The sequence below is a fragment of the Durio zibethinus genome, chromosome 5, assembly GCF_047325235.1.
Source record: "Durio zibethinus cultivar Kanyao isolate XHJ-2024 chromosome 5, ASM4732523v1, whole genome shotgun sequence".
NCBI classification, from domain to species: Eukaryota; Viridiplantae; Streptophyta; class Magnoliopsida; order Malvales; family Malvaceae; genus Durio; species Durio zibethinus.
In genome coordinates, this window is record NC_143166.1 from 33,605,084 (window position 1) to 33,628,211 (window position 23,128).

Genomic DNA, 23,128 nt, shown 5'->3' on the forward strand with positions numbered 1-23,128 from the left:
TAAATAAAAAAATGAGAAAGAACTTAAATGTCCAATAAAAGAAGCAGTGGACATAAATATTTGTAAAACCCCACTCAATGTGGTTTAACTTAAAGCCCTATGTACAATTACTAAACATGGTTGCCACAACAGGATCATTCAACTAAACAAGTCCTCTGGACCAGAGGCATTCCCACCACCATCTGAAGAAGCATCACTGTTGGCGTTGAATGACAATACAAGTTCTAGCGGTACCCCGCCAGCGATTGAGGAGTTTTCTCCGTTCTGTTCTGGGCTACTCCCCCGCCTTTGCAGTGAAAACAAGCGCAACATCAGGTCCTGCGGTGTTGTTACTTGGTACATCCTACTCCTAGGTTTTGGTTTGAACTGGACACAGAAAGTGCAAAATTACAATCACATTAATCATTAGCGTCATTGTAACTCTCAAGAAATATTTTAGCATTGTAATTGCCATCATCAACATCATTATCACCATCATCATTGCAATCACTATCATCACCACCATCAACATCTTCATTGCCATTGTCACCGTCATCGTCATCGTCGTCGTCATCATCATCATCATCATCATCATCATCATTGTAATCGTTATCATCATCAATGTCATCATAAACATCATTGTAATCATCATCAGTGTCATCATCATCATTGTCGTCCTCCTCATCGTCATCATCATCATCATCAGCAGCAGCAACATCAAAAAAATTATAATCATCATCATCCTCGTTGAATGCAGCAAAGGAAAACAAACGAAACAGAGCTGGTTTTGGCACCTTTTGCAAAGAAGTAATGGCAGAGTGATCAGCTCCTCTGCTTCTTATACATCTTTAGAATGGTATCGCCAACCAATCAGCATGAATTTACACAATTAAGAACAGAAAGCCAACTTTGGTATTAAATTCAATGATTCCTGGGTTGCTAGTTGGTAAGCTACCTTGGCATCTAAAATACATGTCAGATTTTCTACCATTCGTAGAATTCCTAGGAGTACATGAATATTTTAGGACGCCAGGATGGTTGGACTAAAAGAGATTACACAGTAGTTTATCTCAAAGAAAAACTAAACAAGAAAAGCCTGCCAAAAGCCATTGGACCTTGGTTTACTATGGCGCATGTCTAAATCCAAAACCTTCTTCCTTCCTCTCAGAACAGATTTTTTTTTTTTAAGAACTTAAGTACCAAAACGACATTGTAACAGTTACTCCTATATCTTGAACCAAATCTTAAATAATTGTCTCTATTGGAGGAAAGAGAAACAATAACGAACAAGGGTGGGATGTTTCCACTTTTGTCCTACTGTCAAGCAGTATGTTTATGAAGCAAAATGCATTTTGATATCTTAAGCTACTTTATTTATAACCCAAAAAGTAATACCAGTGCTATTCTTTTATATATATATATATATGTTACTGTAAGAGATTAGAAGGATGAGACATACCTGTTCAATGTTTGTTGGAAGAGTAGCTTTATCAATAGCCTTTGGTGTCCATATCTTGATGTCAGTCTCGATTCCACTGCTGGCAAGAACTGTGGTATGAGGATGACACTCGATACAGTTGACCACATGCTTATCTGCTTCCATAACGCGAATGAGCTCTCCGCCTTTCTTCTTCCAAATAAATATTCGGCCACAGTCAGATCCACTAACCACATACTCAGATTTAGGTCCAAAGAAGCTCACACCTTTCACCGTCTCCTGATTTCTATGTCCCTTATAAACTTGAGGAATAGCCTTTTCATCAGCATCCATAGCTGAGTGATCAAATCCCATTTCACTTGCTTCACTAAATGCAGATAATGGAGATGATGGGACAGGATTGGGCCCCAGTCCCATATCCTGTGTAAAGAGATAGATGAACTCATTTATGTAGGTGACGAGAATCTCACTCTGATCTGAAAATGCCAAGCCTGTTATTCCAGCTTGATCATCACCAATCAAATGAGGGGGGCGAAAATAATCTGTAGGTTGACCAAAATCAGTTGAGCCATCCCACTTATATTTGCGAATATCATAAAGGCGAGTATACTTATCCATTCCAGCAACTGCAAAGAGATTTGGGTTCCTTGGATCAATTGCAATAGCATTGAGAGGGATAACTGGCATGTAAGCCCTGCTATCATCAATGTGAGAGCATGTGAAAAGTTTTGTAGGTGCTGCAGTTCTAAGATCAATCTGAAATGCAAGTGATAATGTAACAGGGCTGTATAAGTCAGATATATTAAAATCCAGACAAAAAATCAGGTTATTAGAGGAAAGGTCATCATACAACAAAAATAAGAGAACAATAACATGAGAATGCAGTGGTAAGACTATGTTCTCAATTAAGACACCACTTTCTCTGGCAAACAGCCATTCGATAAGAAAAAATAGGTACAGAAAGATAAGACGACAAGAAAAGAATCAATTGCAGGCAACCTGATATCTAAATTTAACTCCTCAAAAGGTTGTCCAACTCAGCCACATATGACTTAATAAAAGTTTTCTTTAATCCCATAAATGTTCGTAAATTATCAACTAAAAGAATTGAAAGGAAATAATGATGACTCTGCAGTTAAGCACAACTCACATGCTGCACTAATCCATCTTCACCGCAAGTGTAAAATATATGAGGGCTTCCTGGTTCAATGGCCAAGTTATGAGCTTGTCCCTGATGTTTGGCCAGCAGCCTAGTTTCGACACCACATTCCAAAATTTGAGCATGTCGAACCTATAATTAAGAATCAGTTCTCAGTTAGAATTAAAACTCCTTGAATTCAGTATATAAGGTCCTTGCTTAAGCACATGCTAAAGTTTAGCTGCTTAACACTTTTTTCATTTAAGCCTCATTTTCCTTCTAAGTGAAAAAAGAGACAGAAAGTAGGTGCAATAATCCTCATCCCAGAGGAAGATAAAAGTTTTGCAGTTCAACAGAGAATTTGGTACTTTGTTGCTTTTGACCACATAATATATAACAGAGAGTTCAGAGAGTTCAAAGAATTCATAATATTGATGGATTAAAACTTAAAATTTTTTGCATATAGAGAAAAAGATGGAGAAATATTAGGAAAACTTAGCTTGTTAACTTACACATTACATTCAAAGAAAGAGAAAAGATTGGTTTAACTTGTTCTGTTTAAGTACTTTGTAAACCAATGCAAGGGTTACCATAGTTTAGTTATGTACTTTGTAAACCAATGCAAGGGTTACCATAGTTTAGTTATGTAAATAAATACAAATCCCATATGCAATTTTATCTTTACAAAAATAAACAGGACTTGAAACGGAACTACTTTTACTTCCTGGCTCCAGAAAAATTTGTTAAAACTATTATCAACGGGTGTATTTTTATGATTCACATAGAAAACTGATCACCAGCCCAGAGCAATTTTCTAAATTGATCCTAACATTTTAGAAAAACATTGCATGCCTAAATAAGAAATTCACCTGCCCATCTGCAGCACAGGTAACCAAGCTGCGATCATCTGTGTAAGGCATGATTTTTGCTTGGAAAACATTGCTGACATGACCTGACTGGAAAGAAAGCTTGGAATTTCCGGTTTCCCAATCCCATACTATAACCCGCTTGTCATCAGAGCCAGAGACTAAAATGTTACCATCAGAATTAAAGCTCACAGTGTTCACACAACCTTGGTGCTTTACAAGTTTCTTGTAAATGTCAAGTCGGAGCACAAGATCCTGGAACAAAAAACAATTAACTAATCAAAACCTACTGCAACATAGAAATTTCTAAAGGGTAAAAAGTTAGTATTTCCACTTTTTAGGCATTTGCTCGCTGGTCTGTCGCACTTATATTATAACCATATTAGCAATCCAAACCAATGTATTAAGCATACCCATTCATTCAAAACCTTAAGACACAAGTTCTCAGGAGCTAATGCTGATTAACAACAACACATCAAATGACAGCAACAATTAAAGCTGTTCATAAGAAAATTGCTGACATTGGAATTTCTCAGTTAACTATTGCAGTTACTATTAAAAAATCTATACTTGGAAGAAAGTTTTGAAAGAAAAAGATAAAAAATTTCCGATACAATCCTTGTCAAAGATGACATTTTTATCATCGCTTTTCCTATCACTAATTCTCATGATTTATCACCCATCATTTATTTTTCCAATCCCAAATCAATGATGGTTAAAAATTAACAATATCAACTAGAATCTACCTACCATCAATCAAAACTAATTTAAATTAAATCACAACAATAAATTTAGTTAACCATTATCAATTTCATAAATCAATAATCACTAAACATTCACCCACTAAAAAAATTGGAATATAGATAAAAAAAAAAATATAAAGATCTTTATGAAGCGAAAAAAGGACTAATTTTGTGGAAGAACAAATAAGAAAAATAGGAATAAGGTTATCCGGGATGAGAATAAGGAGTTCGACCTCGGAAGCGGCAAGCCGGTGGGCGAAATTCCTAGTCGAGAGTTTCCCGACTTCCCTCTGCCAAACATCAACCACCGCCTTGTCCACACTCGTTCTTGCCCTTTTATTCTTCATCATCAATTAAAAGAAAAGAATTTTTTTCGAGAACTATTTAAAAAAAGAACAACGAATTAAAATCAATCAACTTCGATTCGCAGTTGAAAAGGTTTTGTGTTGTTCGTGACTCAGTGAGTCAGAGCGAGCACACAGAGAAATCAATTTCTTTCTTTTTGTTGAAGCGTTGGTTATGTATATATTGTTTCCACTGCAAACTGCAAGGGCTTTTTCTCTGCCGTTTATATATATGAGTTTCTGAGCGTAGATTTTGTGTGTTAACATACATGATTACACACGTACGTTAACTTAAACCTAAAAGGGGGCAAATCCAATGTTGATTTTTGTTCTATAGCATAAGGGTCTTGAAGCTCAATTAGGGTTTGACACGTGGCATTGTCAGTGGTCGGAAGTTGCTAGAACGAAGCTTTCAAGGTTTAGGACGAGGATTTAACACAAGCATGTGGTTAAGGTCAACGATTAAGAAGCTTCCAAACAGAATGATGAATTCTAGACACAACAAAAATCAGTGAGAAAATGGAAATCTATCAATGGGATTGTCAGAAAAAGAAGAGAGGGTGAGCATCCATTGGCAAGATTGCTGTGTCCTTATATGTTTAGAGTGGAGGAAAACTTCAAACAAGATTTTCATGATTCTGAAAACCATGTCCCCATGTTTCAAAAGATGACAAGTTTAAAACGACGAAACCATGGACAAACAGATAGATAGGCTGTTTCTTCCTTGAGCAACGGAGCAAGGCATACCAGTTGTAATATATGATGACAAAGTTCCTCGTTTGATCCGTCAAGGGAGCCCAAGATGTTGCTGAGCACCATCTTGCCTTTGAGTTTGATATTTACTGATGCTGGTTTGATTTAGTTTGCAGCACTCTTGGTCTTCCAACATGAATTTGGTCGATTAGTTTGTATTTTATAATTAAAATGACAAAAAAAAAATTACATCTCCCACTGTGAAGTATGAGGGTTTTACTTATTTCATTCGTACACCAAGCAAGCAAAACTGTATAAGATACATACATGTTTCTAAAACCATGGCATCCACCATATATACATCTTTCCAAGGTTCTTGTGAGAGACTACCTCTGCAATCAAACGACGAGCCTGACCTTCCACAGCTAGAGGTAGAGAGATGGTGCCGCTCCAACACCAACAACCACCCCTTGCAACCTTGCCTCTATATTGCTTATGGCCCGCTGCAGTACTCAGACATGCTTTAGTTGTTATGCTGTAACTTAATATAGTATGAAGCATTTTATATCACAAGGGAGAGCTAGTTACAAGATGCAACAATGGAAAAGGAGGAAACAGATGATCCAAACCTGTGCATGCGGGTTCTGAACTTCTACTCCACTGGATTTGTGAGATTTTGTCCACTCCACAATAGGATCATAAATGAAAGTTTCAAGAACACTCATCATGGTCTCCCTATGTGTCCTCAGAACTGAAAGTGTTTTTTCGCAAATCCTCAAAAAGATGCCCTCAAATCCAGTGATGACCAATCCATCAATCATGTTCTATATGTTCCACATTAAAAAAGAAATAGGACTATCAATGCACTACTATATTCTGTAAAACAGAAATCAGGAATAAGACTAAGAAGATTGTAATTCACCAATTTCAAATATATGGTTAATAAAATCACAGACAACTTGAATTTTAGGTAGAAAAAAATTGGGGGGTTATATTTCTTAGAAAGTCTTGTACTTGAAGAAAACAGAGCAAAATTCAGCACTGTCAACACATTATAGAATCCAGTGATAGTGCAACGTGCATGTATCATGAGCATTCTTACCTGGGTTAGCCTGAAAGGCACCAGCCCAGGCTTCTCCAACTGCAACCCCTAGTCAAATAAGCAACTAAAATCAACGTGAATAGAGTCACCTGTTGTAGAATCAAAAAGAATGTTCTCACCATGTCAGTCTCCAAGCCCGACAATATGCTCAACCATGGACCAAACAGCTGTTGTGTGAGCATAAGCAACTTGAGCCCTAAACCAAGCAGCAGGCTCTGAAAAAGTAGTTAAAAATCATTGATGGATAACTGATGAGAACATCAGAAGAATCTTGTTCTTCAACATCTCATCTTCTGGTATCTTACCCTCGCATTGATCATAAATCCGTTTAATTTGGGGATTTGTCTTCTGCCTGTCAAATTTGCCACATGTGATATATATGTCTTGAAGAATATGCTGCAGCCCTCGAGCATGAGATACCCATTCCACCATTCCACAGTCCTCTGCAAGAGGAATCACTGAATGTATAGTTTCCTCCTATGGCTTTCAGGGGACTTTGATAATAAGCAGTTTATCATTGCAGTGAATTCCATCATGCAGGCATCCATCCGGAAGTCATCTTTGGGTTTGCAGAGGAATGGACATTCAATGCCATCACGTCCCAATAATACAATCTGGATATACAAAAAAACATTATCAAGGTTATAAAGATGATGTGTAATGTTTTACTATTTGGACTCTTCAGATAGCTGATTGAGGGAATGTAATAGAGATCACAATCACAAATAAATGATATAACACACCACTATCTAGCTCGGGAGCCTACCTAACATGGTGTATAGAATTTAGACCCAAAAAAAAAAAACACATTTCAAGGAAAGGGATGAAGGCAACATTGGCATTTCAAACTCTCTATAAAATTACCCCTTTGTACAAATTTAGTAAAATCTAACTTAAAATTTTTAAAACTTTCTCAGACAACCTTATATGCAGGCTCTAGACACAGTTATGGCATGACATGAAAGTGATCAGTGATTAAGCTAAAATAAACAAGTAGAAGGAATATATTAAAGAAAACTTTTTCCCTTCTTTGGAAAACCAGGAAGCCTGAATTACATACTTTCTTAGGTCGCTGAAGAGATGAAAGAATCTCAGACTCATCAACTATTCCAGATATTGTAGGAAGCTCCACACCAGAAAAGATATCAGAAGAAAGGGATTCGGTTAGATTCACATCGTAGGTTGGCAGACTGACGGTAAGAGATTGTTGAATTGGCATGATAATGCCCAGAGGCATCATCCTTTTCAATGCACTGAATTCAGTTGAGATATTAATAGTCCTTGATTTTGGCTGGCCCTCATCGAAACACAGCTTGATGAGATGATCAATCAGGCCAGCAAACTGCACAAACAAATTGTTGTCACTATTTCCTAGGCCAAACCTTCTCCGTGCAACTTGAATGATTTCTGCAACTGCTTCCCTCCTGGAAGGAACTGTGGACTTTGAAACTGCTGCCATAATCCATAGTGCTAGCTGTGGATATTGCCGGACAACAGAAATGATTATGTTTTTGACCAATCTAACAATTTCTTCATTTTGGTGGCAAATTCTAGAAACCAGCTGAGGCAATACAGTTAACCACTGATATGTTGGCAAATCCTTCAAACAGCCTCGCATTATACTAGTTACCTGCCAAAAGATGAATCAAGAAAGAATGTCCATCATTAAGTAATAAGAAAAATGTGTCACCACTATTATAGGAAATAAAAGATAAAGTTCATATGAAAGTGTTAAACCTACCTTCCCTTGGACATTTTTCAAATCCTTATTAGAGGCTGCTTCACTTCGCTGATAAATGCTTCCAAACTCAAACCACAGGTTTAACATCCTTGGAAGTGCTTGGAAAAGATTCTTGTGACCCTGATGAAGCCCCTTTGCATAGAAATAACAGAACATCAGGAAGGTAAGACCACCAGTCTTTCTCAGTGTTTGAGTTTGAAGAACTAGCAATAGCAGAAGATGAGGGAACTATTCTGGAACCTAGCTCAAAATTCTCTTCTTGACGTTTCCTGCTGTGGGAAAACACTTATTTACAGCTGGTTGTAATCTTGTAATCTGTATATTTATATTTGTATCTCTAGAATTAAGTATTTGTATCCCTAGAATTAAGGAAGATTTAGTTTCCTAGTTTAACCCCTAGTGAGTTGTATATAAACCTAAGATTCTTGTATAATTGTAAATAAGTAGTTTTTCAATATACATTCAATTTCCAAGTGATATCAGAGCCAGCCCTAAACCGTTCGATCCACGCCAAGCACCTCGAGGGAGGCAGGCAGGGTGGTCAACTTCCGTGACGAGGGCGTCACGAGGTTGGGTGCGAGAGAATGTCACGGACCTAAGGGGGAGTCCTGAATCCCACATCGAACATAATAGGAAGGTCACTGGAGTATAAAAAGGTTCACACCACTTCAACCTTGTGAGGCGCCTTTTGTAGGACAAAACCGTGAGGGCAGGGGGAGCCAGAGCGGACAATACCTCACAAGGGTGTGAACCGTGGCAGGTAGGCTGATCTGGGACGCCGGAAAGGTGAATGCCTAGGTCCTGGAGTTGCGTGGGTTCAGAGCTTAAGTCTCGACCCGTGACAAGTGGTATAAGAGCTTTAGGCTCTTCTTGGGAAGAAAAATTTTCAGCCTTCATTGCTGACTTTTTTAGGCCTTCATTGCCGACTTTTTTAGGCCTTCATTGCCGAATCCTGTTTAAGCCTTCATTGCCGAACCCTTTCAAAGAAAGATATCACTATCACCTAATTTGAGGAAATGTTAACTGGAAAAATCACTGGAGTACTACAGATGTCTCAGAAACAAAGAGAATTCAACAGGGAAGAGATTGAAAAGCTGAGAAACTTATTGAAAATCCTTGAAAAGCCTACTATGGTATGTTCTTTGGGTAAAGTTTCTAGTTCAGGTAAAGCTTCCGGTTCTCATGGATTAAATGTCTCGACTAAGCCTATTACGAGTTCTTGGATCATTGACTCAGGAGCCACAGACCACATGACACATTCCTCACAAAAGTTTAGTACATATAACCTGTGTCCTAGTAATAAGAAAATTGTTGTTCCTGATGGTTCACTTACCACAGTGGCAGGATTAGGAGATGTTCAAGTTAATCCCTTGTTTGTTCTCAAAAATGTTCTTCATGTTCCTGGATTGTCTACTAATCTGATATCTATACAAAAACTTACCAGAGATATGAATTGCAAAGTAACTTTTTATCCCTCTTATTGTGAATTTCAGGACCAAAGTTCGAGGAAGATGATTGGACTTGCTAAGGAGAAGGATGGACCATACTATCTTGAGACATCAAATAACACAAGTAGTATCAAAAATAGTTTACCTTTGTCATTTCTTTCTGAAAAATCTTCCAATAAAGACAAAATCTGGCTTTATCATTTTCGTCTTAAACATCCTTCTTTTGGAACCTTGAGAAACATGTTTCCTTCTTTGTTCAAAGAATTAAATGTTGAAGATTTTCATTGTGATATTTGCGAATTTGCAAAACATAGACGTGTGTCTTTTTCAATCAGTAACAAAAGAAATTCTACTCCTTTTTACTTGATTCATAGTAACATTTGGGGTCCTTCTACAATTCTTAATATTTCTGGTGCGAGATGATTTGTTTCATTCATAGATGATTGTACTAGGGTCTCCTGAGTTTTTTTACTTAAATCCAAATCAGATGTGAATAGTATGTTTTTAAGCTTCCAAAACATGATCCAAAATCAATTTGGAGTAAGAATCAAGAGATTTAGGTCTGATAATGCAAAAGATTACTTCAACCAGAGTTTATCCACCTATTTCCAAAAAGAGGAGATTATCCATGAGTTATCTTGTGTTAATACTTCACAGCAGAATGAAGTGACAGAGAGAAAAAATAGTCATTTATTAGCCACAACCAGAGCCTTTCTTTTTCAAGCAAATGTACCTAAATCTTATTGGGGGGAAGCTGTTCTCACTGCCACACACATTATAAATAGGTTGCCTTCAAGAGTTTTGGAATTTAAAACTCCTATGGAACTACTCTCACAATTTTATCCCAATCTCAATACCACAAACAATCTCACACCTAGGATATTTGGTTGTACATCATTTGTTCATGCTCACAGTCATAACAGGGGAAAGTTGGATCCAAGAGCGATTAAATGTATTTTTGTGGGGCATTTTTCAACTCAAAAAGGATATAAGTGCTATCATCCTCCTATCAAAAAATTTTATGTGTCTGCAGATGTCACTTTTGAAGAAAATAAACCATTTTTTACTCACCCTTATCTTCAGGGGGAGATTTCATTCATGGAAGATAAGGATAAAGACTTCTTTTTGCTTGATTTGCCCCCTTCTTCAACATTTACACCCGTTAATTCTTATGAGTCGAAACCTATTTCTATTGAACCCAAATCAAACATTGAATTTGAGTCTGAACCCATTCCAAATACGAAAGATGTAACAAAGGATAATATTGTTCTTGATTCTATGAAGGAATTACAGGTGTACTCAAGAAGAAAAGTTCCAGATCCTGAACCAGTGCCAGTGCAAGAACCTGATCCTAACTCTGAAAATAAGATAACTACAGTTTTTGACTCTGTTTCTCAAAATGAGCATGAATCTCCTAAAACTATAACTAGTGATTATGATTTGCCTATTGCCATTAGAAAAGGAACCAGAGAATGTACCAAGCATCCACTATACCCAATATCTAATTTTGTCTCATTTGAAAAATTCTCATCATCCCACAAAAATTTTCTTGTGAGCCTAAACACTATTTCTATTCCAACTACATTATCCGAGGCATTATCCAATGAGAAATGGAGGCAAGCCATGAAAATAAAAATTGAGGCCTTAGAGAAAAATCAAACATGGAAACTAGTAGAGTTGCCTAAAGGAAAAAATCCAGTGGGGTGTAAATGGGTTTTCACTGTAAAATACAAGGCAGATGGTATTGTTGAAAGGTATAAAGCCAGGTTAGTGGCTAAAGGCTACACTCAGACCTATGGAGTGGATTACCAGGAAACCTTTGCTCCAATTGCCAAGATGAATACAGTTAGGATTTTGTTATCATTAGCTGCAAATTACAATTAGCAGCTTCAACAATTTGATGTAAAGAATGCTTTTTTACATGGTGATTTGGAAGAAGAAATATATATGAAGGTTCCACCGGGATTTGAAGGTCATCTAGAAGCAAACAAAGTATGCAGGTTAAAAAAGGCTTTATATGACCTTAAACAGTCTCCTAGAGCTTGGTTCGGGAGATTTGCCAAAGTGATGCTAGCAATGGGATATAAACACAGTCAAGGAGATCACACATTGTTTATCAAGCACTCTGATTCAGGGAGAGTCACAGTTCTATTAGTGTATGTTGATGATATAATTGTAACTGAAGATGATGAAAAAGAGAGAGAATCTCTAAAACAGTGTTTGGCTAAAGAATTTGAGATAAAAGAGCTAGGGAGATTGAAGTACTTCCTAGGAATTGAAGTAGCTCACTCACAGCATGATATTTTTATCTCACAACAGAAATATGTGATGGATCTTCAGAAGGAAATTGAGAAGCTTGCATGTAAACCTACAAATACCCCTATAGATCCTAATCATAAAATTGGAGAAGCTAATGAAGATGTTGCTGTAAATAGAGAGATGTACCAAAGATTAGTTGGAAGACTCATTTATCTCTCACATACTAGACCTGATATAGCATATGCTGTGAGTGTGGTAAGTCAATTTATGCATAGTCCTAAAGAAGTGCACCTACAGGCTGTCTACCGTATATTGCACTATTTGAAGGCCAATCCTGGGAGAGGTATCTTATTCAAAAGAGATTCGGGATTAGTTCTAGAAGCATATACAGATGCTGATTATGCAGGTTCATTAACTGATAGAAGATCTACCTCAGGCTACTGCACTTTCTTAGGTGGTAATCTTGTGACTTGGAGGAGTAAAAAACAGAATGTGATGACAAGATCAAGTGCTGAAGCAGAGTTCAGAGCAATGGCTCAAGGAATTTGTGAACTACTATGGTTAAAGATTATCCTAGAAAACTTGAAGATCAAGTGGGATGGACCAATGAGACTCTACTGTAATAACAAGTCTGCAATAAGTATTGCACACAATCCTGTGCAACATGACAGAACAAAACACATTGAAGTAGACCGGCATTTCATAAAGGAGAAACTAGACAGTGGGTTGATTTGTACACCTTATGTATCAACCAAGGATCAACTTGCAGATGTGTTAACTAAAGGTCTCAGCAGTGCAACATTTCAAGAAATTATTTCCAAGCTGGAAATGAAAAACACATATTCACCAGCTTGAGGGGGAGTGTGAGAAAACACTTATTTACAGCTGGTTGTAATCTGTATATTTATATTTGTATATCTAGAATTAAGTATTTGTATCCCTAGAATTAATGAAGATTTAGTTTCCTAGTTTAACCCCTAGTTAGTTGTATATAAACCTAAGATTTTTGTATAATTGTAAATAAGCATTTTTTCAATATACATTCAGTTTCCACACCTGCCATCAACAACTACTTCGTCACAATATTTAGCCAATAGAAAGTATCCTTTCTCCCACTTGGGTTGCAGTTCCCTCAACCTGGAATAAAGACTTATCACATCCACCTCCTGTTTCTGCCCAGTGTAATGAATCCATCTATAATATAGGAGTAGGTTCTTTGCAATCTCTTGGTTCTCATTCATAGCTTGAGTATCACCAGGTAAAGGTTGTGGGTTTAGCAGAACCAGTGAAACGCTAGTAATTGATGACATCGTGACAGAGCCTACAACCTCCACAGGCATGTTCAGAAGAGACTGCTGCAACTCAGCAATGGCACCATCCGAGCGCCTAGTACTCCAAAGGAGCTTAGCCTTTTCCATTTGAACATTAGGTGCACCAGAAGCCTGTGCCTCTAGAATTGCTTGGTTAGCTGTTTTATAATGACCAGCCAAACGACAAAGCTTTGCATATTGAAGCCAGCAGTTCCCAACTTGAGCATCAAGGCTACTGGTACCAAAAACCAGTCTACGGAAAGCCAACAATGGCTCCCTTGCCCAAAGTGATGGTTGTGTGAATCTGAGTCGATTTTCCCAGTTCTCCATGACTTTTGGGAATCCATGATCACCCAGATGAAATGCTTTCTCCAGGAAAGATTCATCAATGAGAAGAGTATGGAAATCCTCTAGCTCCCGTAGCAACTGAAGTTTCACAATAATTGGATAAGCCCGTGAATAGGAATCCATGCCTGCAGCAGCAATGAGAGCTTGTTTGGATAGTGCAATTTTCTCAGCAACAGAGAATTGATCCTTCTTCATCATTGCATGCAGAATCTTTGCCACATCCAGGTCAAAAGAAGCATTACTTTCAGAACTGCTGCATAGTAAGCCCTCCTCATCTGCTCCACTAAGGTACTCATTCATCAGGTCCCACCTTCCGAGCCTCCATGCAGCCTGCACACCTTGCATGCACCATGTTTTCTTGTATTTGTGTATTCTAGAAATCAGGCCATCTACATGAGCGACCATGGCCTGAAGATGGCACATGTTTAATAAACAGTTAAGGACATCAGAATGCCTCTGAACAGAGGTGGGTTCCATCTGCAATGCCTGCTCACAAGCAGTCAAAACTTCTGCCCAGTTTCCAGCCTTTTTGTTTATTAAGAGCTGATCTTGTAAACTTCGTAACTTATGTAAGCATGCTAAGCCTGACAATCCATCAGGCTCATCCAGACAGCTATATATTTCCATTAGATATGAGACATCTTCATCCTCAAATATGCCGCTCCTTTCAGCTGCCAGATTAAAGGAACCTGATTTTCCTTGCACATAAGATTCAAAGTACATTAAAGACCTTGCATAAGCCTGACACCTGAAGGAAGCTCTAGCAAGGGTAACCTTTGGAATTGCACTTAAAAGCTCTGAAACATTTTTACACTGAACAAGGAGTTGATGACTTGCAGATAAAGCCGAACTTTGATCCTTTGACTTGGATGCCTGTTGCCTTGAAGCTGATGATTGGAAAGACTGGGAGAGAGCAAGTTCTCGTTTAACGTCATCTACCCACCGGCCAAGATTATCAAGAGGAGTGAAAACTGCTTGAATGCAAACTTCACCCTGCCCACCATTGACTCCATAAACTGCAGCCCCACTGTTCTCAGAAGCTGCAGCATTAAGAACTGATTGAATTTCTTCTGTAATACCATGGCATGCCTCTTCTGTGCTATGACAGACAGCATTGAGGACTAACTATGGCAACAGATATACTGCTGTTTGCATATCATGACGAACTATCCGTCGACAAGCAATAAAAATGCTTGCACGAGAACCAAATGCATGTGCAGTCGGCTTTTTAATCCAAGAGAAAAGCCACCTTCTAAACGATATAGAAGACCTATAAATTGGTCCAACAGATGTGGAATCAGCCACATTTGGAAGCTGAAATCTAGAGGTTAAGCAAGGGGCAATTATCTCTTTAACATAATTAGAAAAGCGATCCCATAATTTCTGACCCCTGCTATTGTTCCCACAGCTAATATCAGAAGTCTTGATCCCCAAAGCAGTGGTTTTTAAAGGTTCGTTATCCTTCTTACTCTGAGAAATAGAAGCAATATTCTCATCCAGTGATGCCTCACAACCTGCCATCTTTAGAAGCTCCTGTATGGCCAAAGCAGCGGCGGAGTCCTATACAACAGTATCAGGTGCTGCCCTGAAAGCCCTTGCTAGATGCTTATGGATCAACTCAAAAATAAGGTCATCATCTAAGCATTGAATTTTAAAGCGTTGGCATGAAATATTCCCCAATTTTGCAGGGTCAACTGCACCAGGAGCTCCAAGGCAATCAGCACACATTAACTTCAGCCACTGTCCTACTATAGTCCTTGATTCCTCAGCACACCCTCTGAGCAATGATGTGATCACAGAGCTTAAGATCTCCATGTCTGAACCACCTTCAACATTTACCAAAGCTGCAACATCTTCCTTTCTTATTTTCAGCAACTTGCTCAACTCACTCACTACCATATACCTTACATTCAGGTTCTCATGATTCAGACCAGCAACAGCATCTCGTAATTAATTCTTCAAAGTCATTGCTCCACGGGCCTCTTGTATAGCTTTGTTCACCTCAGTTAAATCTGGAATACTGGGCAATAGAGGAAACTCATGAATATGCTCCTTCAGAATAACCCTGTTCTTCAACACAAGTTCTTCTAAAATTTCCACCAGCTTCTGCAACTGTGCAGAGGAATTTTCTGTATCTTTCTCCAACAAGGGTATAAGGGCAGTAAAAACTTGAGAAATTACATGTTTAGTGCTAGGTGATGATACCATTGCCAACTGAACAATGAAATAGTGCAATGCAGAGAGTCCTTCAAATTGGAGCGATTCTTTACCTATAGCATGCATGAGAAGCAGCATTAATTTTGGCACATAGGTATTCAAGTGTGAACCCATCATTTTGATTAGCATCTTGATACGTTTCAAAGCTTGCTTCTGCAGTGAAAAATCCTCTGAATGGGGCATTTTTCTATCAATACTGTTAAGGAGGCCCACAAAATGATTCCTCAAGAAACCTGGAAGATCCTCAACATCAGTCAGCACTCTAGCAACCTTTTTAATCATCTGAGGTACCCTCGCTAACCTATATAGAAACCAATCATAATCAGTGGCGTGCCCACAAACACTTAAAACACTTTTTGGGCTCTCAGTGAAGTTTCAAAATGTCAGCTCAAGATATTCATCACTCAATAAAAGCATCTAAAAGGATCATTATAATCAATATAACTAAGTTCAAATGAAGGATATGTGCACAGAACTTATGAAAAGAAGTAAACAACAGACATCCATGCAAAGTCAAGACAACATGTACCCCATGACAAACAAAACATAGAAAAGTCCATGCAACTGACATAAAAGAGGATTTCAGCATCTAATCGACAAAAAGAAAAAAAAAAAAAGATATAGTAAAAGAGGAAAATGATCAATAAAACTATTTAATGAATCTAATAATTATTCACAAGATTCGTAGATAGGAAGGAGGTTTACATCTTGTGTTTATCTCATTTAAATCACCGCCATCGAGGAAGCATCTAAGTTCATCCAAAAGTGCAGGCAGTGCAGCTGCAAATATTTCTTGGTTATTTGAACCAATTTGTGCATGGTAAAATTGTAAAGCGGAGTAACTCTTTCTCCTCTGCTTGATTGAGAGCAAAGGCAAGCACTTTTGGTGGCCAATTTACTATCAGAGGCACCACGTCAGTGTTTAAGCACTTGGCCAACTCGTATAAGGTGTCAACTGCTTGATTATTATCCAGCTGAGACACTACAAGCTTTGGAAGAAAAACAGGAACCATCTTCTTAAGTAGCTCTTCAGTTTCAACACCAAGAACTGCCTCTGCAAACTCTTTTACCATTTTTGGACGGCTTGCAAGCCTGATAGATAGATAATCAAACAGTTCATTGCGAATATGAACAGCTTTGCAATAGTTCAAATCCTCCTTTAAAATGGAAACAGCAAGATTTGTTTATTAGTCGTGATGCACTCATTCTCACAGTCAAGTGTAGATTGTCCAGCTGATCAATCAATAAGATCAAAGAAAATAAGAAGAGTTGACAATAAACATCAACTGCCATCATAATTTCTGCAGCTAATTCCAGAAGAGTCTCTATTATCTGGGGATCTTCAGTTGCTGCCAGAGCATGTTTAATCATATCCAAGAATTTTTCTGAAGCATTCCCATCTGAAAATAAAAAGTTAAATATTGGATCTTGAAGGAAAGAACTAATCTGAGTGCAGAATGCTTCTCTTACAGACTTCTTTCCATTGAGCAGCAGAAAATCAAAGCATCTAAGCCACTCTGTTCTCATTTTAAGCAGAACATCTTGAGGGCCATGTAAAAGGATCCTTCGAATAGCTCTAACACAGGCAAGCTGAACCTCTTTGGAAGACTCATTATAAAGTAGATTAAAATATAAAGACCGAAGATAATCAAAATCAAAATTGTAACCACCTTCCAAAATCTGTGTGTCAGGTGGGTGCATGATTTTAGAATTTGGTTCATCATTGTACAAAACACCTCTATCACACTTTGAACACCAGAATCCTCGAAGCAAATAATCTAATGTCTCATTTTGTTTCTTATCTTTGATATTTAAAAATAATTTGCAGGAACATTTTTCCATGCCATCAACACCATGGTAAGATCCATATAGGCATGATAAAAATCCAAGACAGTATGGAATCACTTTCTTGACCTTTTCATGCTAAGCTTTCTCCAAGAACCTGATTATTCAAAGGGTTGAAGATACAAAAAAATGAATTCAAGTTAGGAATCTTCATAATAATAATTTTATCCATAAGATAAGATACCCTTCCATCTTCACCACCCCCTCTCACAAAAGATGAAATAAAATAGATTAGCATAGAACATTTTATCCACGTTCCTAGTGATCAAAACAAATCATAGAAACACAAGGGCCTCATCCTCCTTAACATGATAGGCAGGCACCTCAAGTTAACAGACAAAAAGAGTGTCTAATGAAAGCTACTTGGATAAACTGGTCATGCTTGGCATTCATTACTCCCAAATTATTCACATGTTACAACATCATCCAATTACTAACAGTATGTATCACATACACTAACCCGCATAGATAACTTGCCAATTACAACAACAAACAGTCATGCCACAAGTACAGAATAACTACTTCAGTTACTAATGTTACATGTACAATAGGAGGGCAACAAAATAAATGTAATGAACTCATACCAAAATGTGTTGATATAAGTAATTGCCCCAACAAAATGATGAAAAAAGAATTGTGCCACTTTGTTGAACTAGCTGAAATAGAGTATTTAGAAATTGTCACACTTCTTGACACAGGAATCTAGTAATGATACAAAAGAATGAGCCTTTATACATGAAATCATAAAGGGATATAATTTTAATTTCCTTGCAGGGGAAATCATTATTAGTATGCATCATGTTTTGAATAGAGCATTCGAATAAAACTTGAGATTATGTAATCCAAACCTCATCATGAACTATAAAAGGTACAAATGCTGCCAAAAATGCAAATATGAATACCAGGAAAAGCAAATGAACAAATAGGTCCCATTTCTCACTTACTCCTATTTTCTGAAAATGTTTGCTTGTGTATCAAGACCAGACCAGATCACAATAAGTGGCATGGAAACAAGAGCTTCTTTTCTCACTTCTTCAACTTCATCATGAAGAGCTAAGTCCAGAACTTCAAAACCACTTCCAGTTATAAATCTTGGACCAAGCTTTGACACAACTTGAACAGAGATGAGTTTTGCTTTCAATGGAAGACAAGGTTTGGGGACCACTAGTGTGTGGGTCCATGGAAGCTTTAGCACCACATTTATGTTCACCTCATCACTTTCATTCTTAAACAAGTTGTACTCAAAGAAAATGGACCCTAATTAAGAAGGGTTCAAACAAACTGTATTAAATACCAGAAAATATGATAGAATCCATTATTAAACTGTCAAATGAAGTACATTTTTTGAATGAGGAAAAGGACTCACGCTGCATAGTCACTAACTAATCTAATTGTAATTAAAGCTTAATCGGGTTGCACTGAGTTACATGAACTAGTAAAAAGTAGAGGAATTATCAGAAACTATATTGGCAAAGAAGACTTAAACAATTATGTTTTAATTTTCATATAAATACCTGTCTATATAAATTTAATTTTAGGGGATGCATTTTTTGTTGCACTCATAGCATGAGACATCCAAGGCTTACTCAATGAAAGTGAAACGACTTAGTAGCTATTTTCTTCATTTAGACACTTAGGAAAGCACATCAAATTGTCAAGCATCTTAGTAGAACATATTCCTAACAAGTCAAGTTTAAGTGAAACTTCCAATGAAGATTAACTACCGCCTTACCTTGTATAAGCAGCATATCATGAATTCCTTCCAGGTAGATGGAAATATCAAGCATGATTGAACTCCCTTTCTTTGCCTGCATAGCATGAGCCTAAATAAATTATAGAGAAACCACAAAAATGAGTAGGCTAACAAGAAATTTGCATATCCATGCTTACCTGCTCACATATCCACGGAATCCAAGTCTTCATCTGCTGAAAGATGCAAAGTGACATATTGGTCTGAGGATATCTACAGAAGGCAGTAGAAAGCAGGCTAAGAGCCGTTAATGCAACATTTGGTCTCAAAGCTTCATGTTTGACACTAGGAGCGTTTAAAGTGTCAACAAATAAAATAAGTGACTCATACATCGTGTCTGCATATCCTTCTTCTCTTTCATAAGAAACTATATCAGTAAGTTTAATATCCCCGGAACATTAGTGTTAGAAAACTTAATTTCTCCATCTACCTTTTGGCGTTTGATCTTGAAAGGATCAACATCAATGTTATGTCTTTTTCCCCCAACCTTTGGGTTTGCTATTCATTTATCACTCGAGGCTGATAAACCCAAGTTGCTATGATCTGTTGTCCCTCCTCCAACACGAGTGGCACCAAGAATAGAGAGTGCAACTTGAAAGCGATCAATCAACAAAATGCATGTTTGGGGACAACAAAGTACGTTAATAAGAGATTCAGGTCTCCATATATGAGGGGACAAGTTCTAGAAACCCGTATAGTATAAATGCAGTGCACAATGCAACCTGGAAATACATATATATCTATGAGTATCCAGAAGACATACATATATATGCCAAACAATAAAATCCTTGTGTTTACCTTAAGCTCCATGCTTTTAGTTCTCCACATTGAGTGAAAGAAAACATTAACTAGATTTTCAGCCATTAGCTTGACAACATCATCAGGACAGCTAGTGTGCAATGCCTTAAGGCAAGCACTATGGAGGAATCATATGCTAAGTTCCTCAAAAGTAAACACAGTATAGAACACTAAGAATGACAGCCATAAAAAAAATAATTCCATACGTCAACAACATAAGAAATTTCTGGAAAACAAGAAGAATAAGGAAAATAATCAGATTCAAGCATATATGCAATTACACAATCTAAGCCTCCAAATAATTGACCATAATTTCCCCAAACAAGTGGAAGAGGTCAGAATCCTCAGTACATTTATGACACCAAAGTCCAAATGTTCCCCATGTGGTACCATGTGACTTGACCCATAAGCTGCTGTAACTCCTTCAGATAAAGTACAATATGTAATTCTCGTTGAGAAGCACTCTACTGACATATGGGGTGCTTGGAACTTATAAAATAGGCCATAAAGAAACCATCTTAGTCAGCACTTTTCCATTGTAACTAGTTGGACAAAATATAATATGTTACTTCTCATCGAGCTCATAATCCTAATTAAAACTAAACCAATATAACGTTATAGTCCCAAGAATTAAAACTCACTCTTTGGGTCATAATTTTATAATATTTCCGTGGTTCCTTCATATTTGGATTGTGCTCTCTTTTAGAACTTTTTTTTAATTATAAATTTCTCATATAAAAGCATCATAAATCAGAATGCAAACCTGAAAACAGGGAGCCCCTCTTTGTCCTCACTTAATATGGTGGACATTGATTGGATTAAATTCTCATAAGGAACAATTTCATAACTCATCGCTGACCCAATGACACGTGCAAAGTCAAAACATGCCTTCTACAAAATTTAAATTGTCAGCTACTCTAACAAGAGGATGTTAGAAACCATGTGAACAAACTAAATGAACCAAGATGTAAAAAATTGCAAGAAGCTCATTATTAAATATACATAAAACCCACCATATGCAAATCAGCATCTCCATAACATAAAGGAGAGCATGCAGTACAAACAAATGATGTATCAACGAGACCCTCCACGTATAGAGTTCCTTCAGTTAAGCATTTGTTGAGAAGCTTTATGATCCAAGTTGCAAAAGGTTGCCACCTGTTTCTGCCAAATAGGTTAATCAAGATGCCAGGGCCATCAATGGGTTTATTGCTTGTTGGCAGATCACAGAGACGTGTTGAATCACTCAAATTTCCAGGAAAGGACTGATGGAAACACTTCAAAGTAAATTTGGTGGCTTCTGCAATTCTTGAATTTTCCATGGAGAGGGATCCTATATACAAGATATCTGGATGAATACAAAGGCGTGTTAGTTTTTTCTTTTTTAATGTTTTTAGATGCATTATGATCAGACTGCCAAATAACTAAGCCACTATGGATTAGGACAAACAAATATCATAAAATTAAGATCAATCAGTTGCATAAGGAAGCAGTGAAACCATAATCATATAAATAGAAATTCTCACAAAGTTCTCCTTTTACCTTCAATGGCACACATGGCATAAATGAAAAGCATTCGGTATGCATCTCGAGACCCAGCACGAAGCAAGGATAGAAAGGGTCCAATTGTTTCAAAAATTACTCCATGTCGAGAGCTGAAATATGATATATAGTTCTTGAAAATACAGAACAAAACAGAAAAGCTTTGAAAGAAGCAATAAAAAAAGTTTAACAAAACCCAAACACCAGATAAAAGAGACACTGCAAAAAATGCTTTAAACAATGGAATGTTAGTAAATCACTAACCAAAATGCAGGTTCAGAAAAAAATGGGCAAAATCCGACCAATCACGGGTAGAATAGCGCTGGCCTTGCCATGGTAAAAAACTCTAGGAAAATTCCTTGCTGTGTGAGAAATGAGCTTCAACACAGCTATGACTTCTCGCTTATTGGCTGCAAGAAGTGTAACATCAACTACAATAAAAGCATTTATAATTGAAGTAACAAATTTCTTGTAAAGGAGAGAAAAACTAGATTCTTGTAAACAAACTGTTTTCTCAGGAAACCGACAGAAAGGAAAAGGAAAAAAAAAGCACTTTTTTAGTTTAATTCTTGAATAACATCAAAACTTCTATTTTTTAAGAAAAGAAACCTACAAAAAGGAAAAAGGATAAAGAAAAGCCTTTTTTTGGTTTATGGTTTCTAAGAAAAGCCTTTCATTTTCTTACCATTTAAAGGAGAATTTTTTCTTTCTTAAATCTTTTATTTCTTCACAGTAAAGTGCCCATACTTAAGAAACCAAGAAAAACGCCCAAAAGAAAGAAAAAGAAATGGGTTTTTTCATCCACAGACAACCAAAAAAACCCACATAGTAAAACCCATGAAAACCCAAAAAACCAAAAGAAAGAAAGAACAAGAAATGGGTTTTGGAAATAGAAAGAAAGAGTACCAGACGAATAGGGAACGACATAGGTGTGAAGAAGATTTGGGAGAACAGCACGGAATCTGGCCTCTAAAGCATCATCGTCACCACTTTTGTTAATGTTGTTGTTTGAAGGAGTGGAAGAAGTTGCAGCAATGCGTTCACGAAGTTCGTGAACCAAGCTCGATAGATTTTTATTGTTACTGTTACTGGTCATTGCATTTGCTCTTTCTCTGTTTCTCGCTCTCTTGACTGTTGTTCCCTCCCAACTGCACTTTGGCGCTCTCTCGCTCTCCACCACAACGTTTTGCCGCTTTGATGGCCTGCCCTGGCCACACTTATCTCCTTTATTTATTTATTTATTTTTTTTACCGTTGCACCGCCTTTCCCAAAAACCGGTTTTTACTGTGGACCTCTCATGGGCCACGCGTGGTGCACCACATCCAAGCCAGACGTGCAATCACTGGAGGACTCGAGGGGTTCATTGACCCGACCTTATTGGGTTTATATTTTCATATGCCAGAAGAAATCTCCATTGTTGCTGACGTTCTTCAAGAAAATCTCTTGTTCATTAGCAACCCAAATGCAGTTTCATCATCCCAAAAAGCAGCACCAACATTGTCTTTTCCTCAAGTAACAATAAAGAGGTTTGAATCCGAAGAACTTCTCTTGGAATGGAAACTCATGT

The 23,128-nt window shown here is 37.4% G+C and overlaps 1 protein-coding gene and 1 pseudogene across 6 annotated transcripts; both read right to left on the bottom strand.

Moving 5' to 3' along the window:
• Positions 1–4: 4 nt before the first annotated feature.
• On the bottom strand, positions 5–5,784 carry LOC111281912 (uncharacterized). Of its 5 annotated transcripts, XM_022869714.2 has the most exons (6): positions 4,398–4,705; positions 3,425–3,676; positions 2,568–2,708; positions 1,439–2,173; positions 473–773; positions 5–366 (listed from the first exon to the last, which is right to left on the bottom strand). In XM_022869714.2, the coding sequence occupies exons 1-6, from the start codon at positions 4,512–4,514 to the stop codon at positions 350–352; spliced, it is 1,563 nt and encodes a 520-aa protein (XP_022725449.2). In that variant the 5' UTR covers positions 4,515–4,705; the 3' UTR covers positions 5–349. The 5 variants fall into 5 exon arrangements, with proteins under 5 accessions (XP_022725449.2, XP_022725450.1, XP_089617426.1 ...); XM_022869715.2 differs by lacking the exon at positions 473–773; XM_089761300.1 differs by lacking the exons at positions 5–366; positions 4,398–4,705 and adding an exon at positions 5,256–5,784 and having other exon boundaries at positions 381–773.
• LOC111281915 (serine/threonine-protein kinase ATR-like) lies at positions 5,389–23,094 on the bottom strand (annotated as a pseudogene). The gene is made up of 16 exons (XR_016342403.1): positions 22,468–23,094; positions 21,826–21,971; positions 21,562–21,674; positions 21,033–21,367; positions 20,783–20,907; positions 20,020–20,163; positions 19,362–19,943; positions 19,204–19,279; positions 18,416–18,728; positions 16,332–17,568; positions 12,808–15,922; positions 8,045–8,313; positions 7,364–7,933; positions 6,304–6,917; positions 5,831–6,025; positions 5,389–5,704 (listed from the first exon to the last, which is right to left on the bottom strand). The product of XR_016342403.1 is annotated as a serine/threonine-protein kinase ATR-like (transcript).
• Positions 23,095–23,128: the final 34 nt, after the last annotated feature.

Excerpts from the sequence above, each read along its gene's own strand:
- LOC111281912 (XM_089761299.1), bottom strand. The coding sequence starts at position 4,514 with ATGATGAAGAATAAAAGGGCAAGAACGAGTGTGGACAAGGCGGTGGTT. Across the intron at positions 3,677-4,397 it reads ACCGGCTTGCCGCTTCCGAG|GATCTTGTGCTCCGACTTGA; the intron begins GTCGAACTCCTT and ends TTTTTGTTCCAG. Across the intron at positions 774-1,438 it reads TTCCAACAAACATTGAACAG|GTGCCAAAACCAGCTCTGTT; the intron begins GTATGTCTCATC and ends TCTTTGCAAAAG.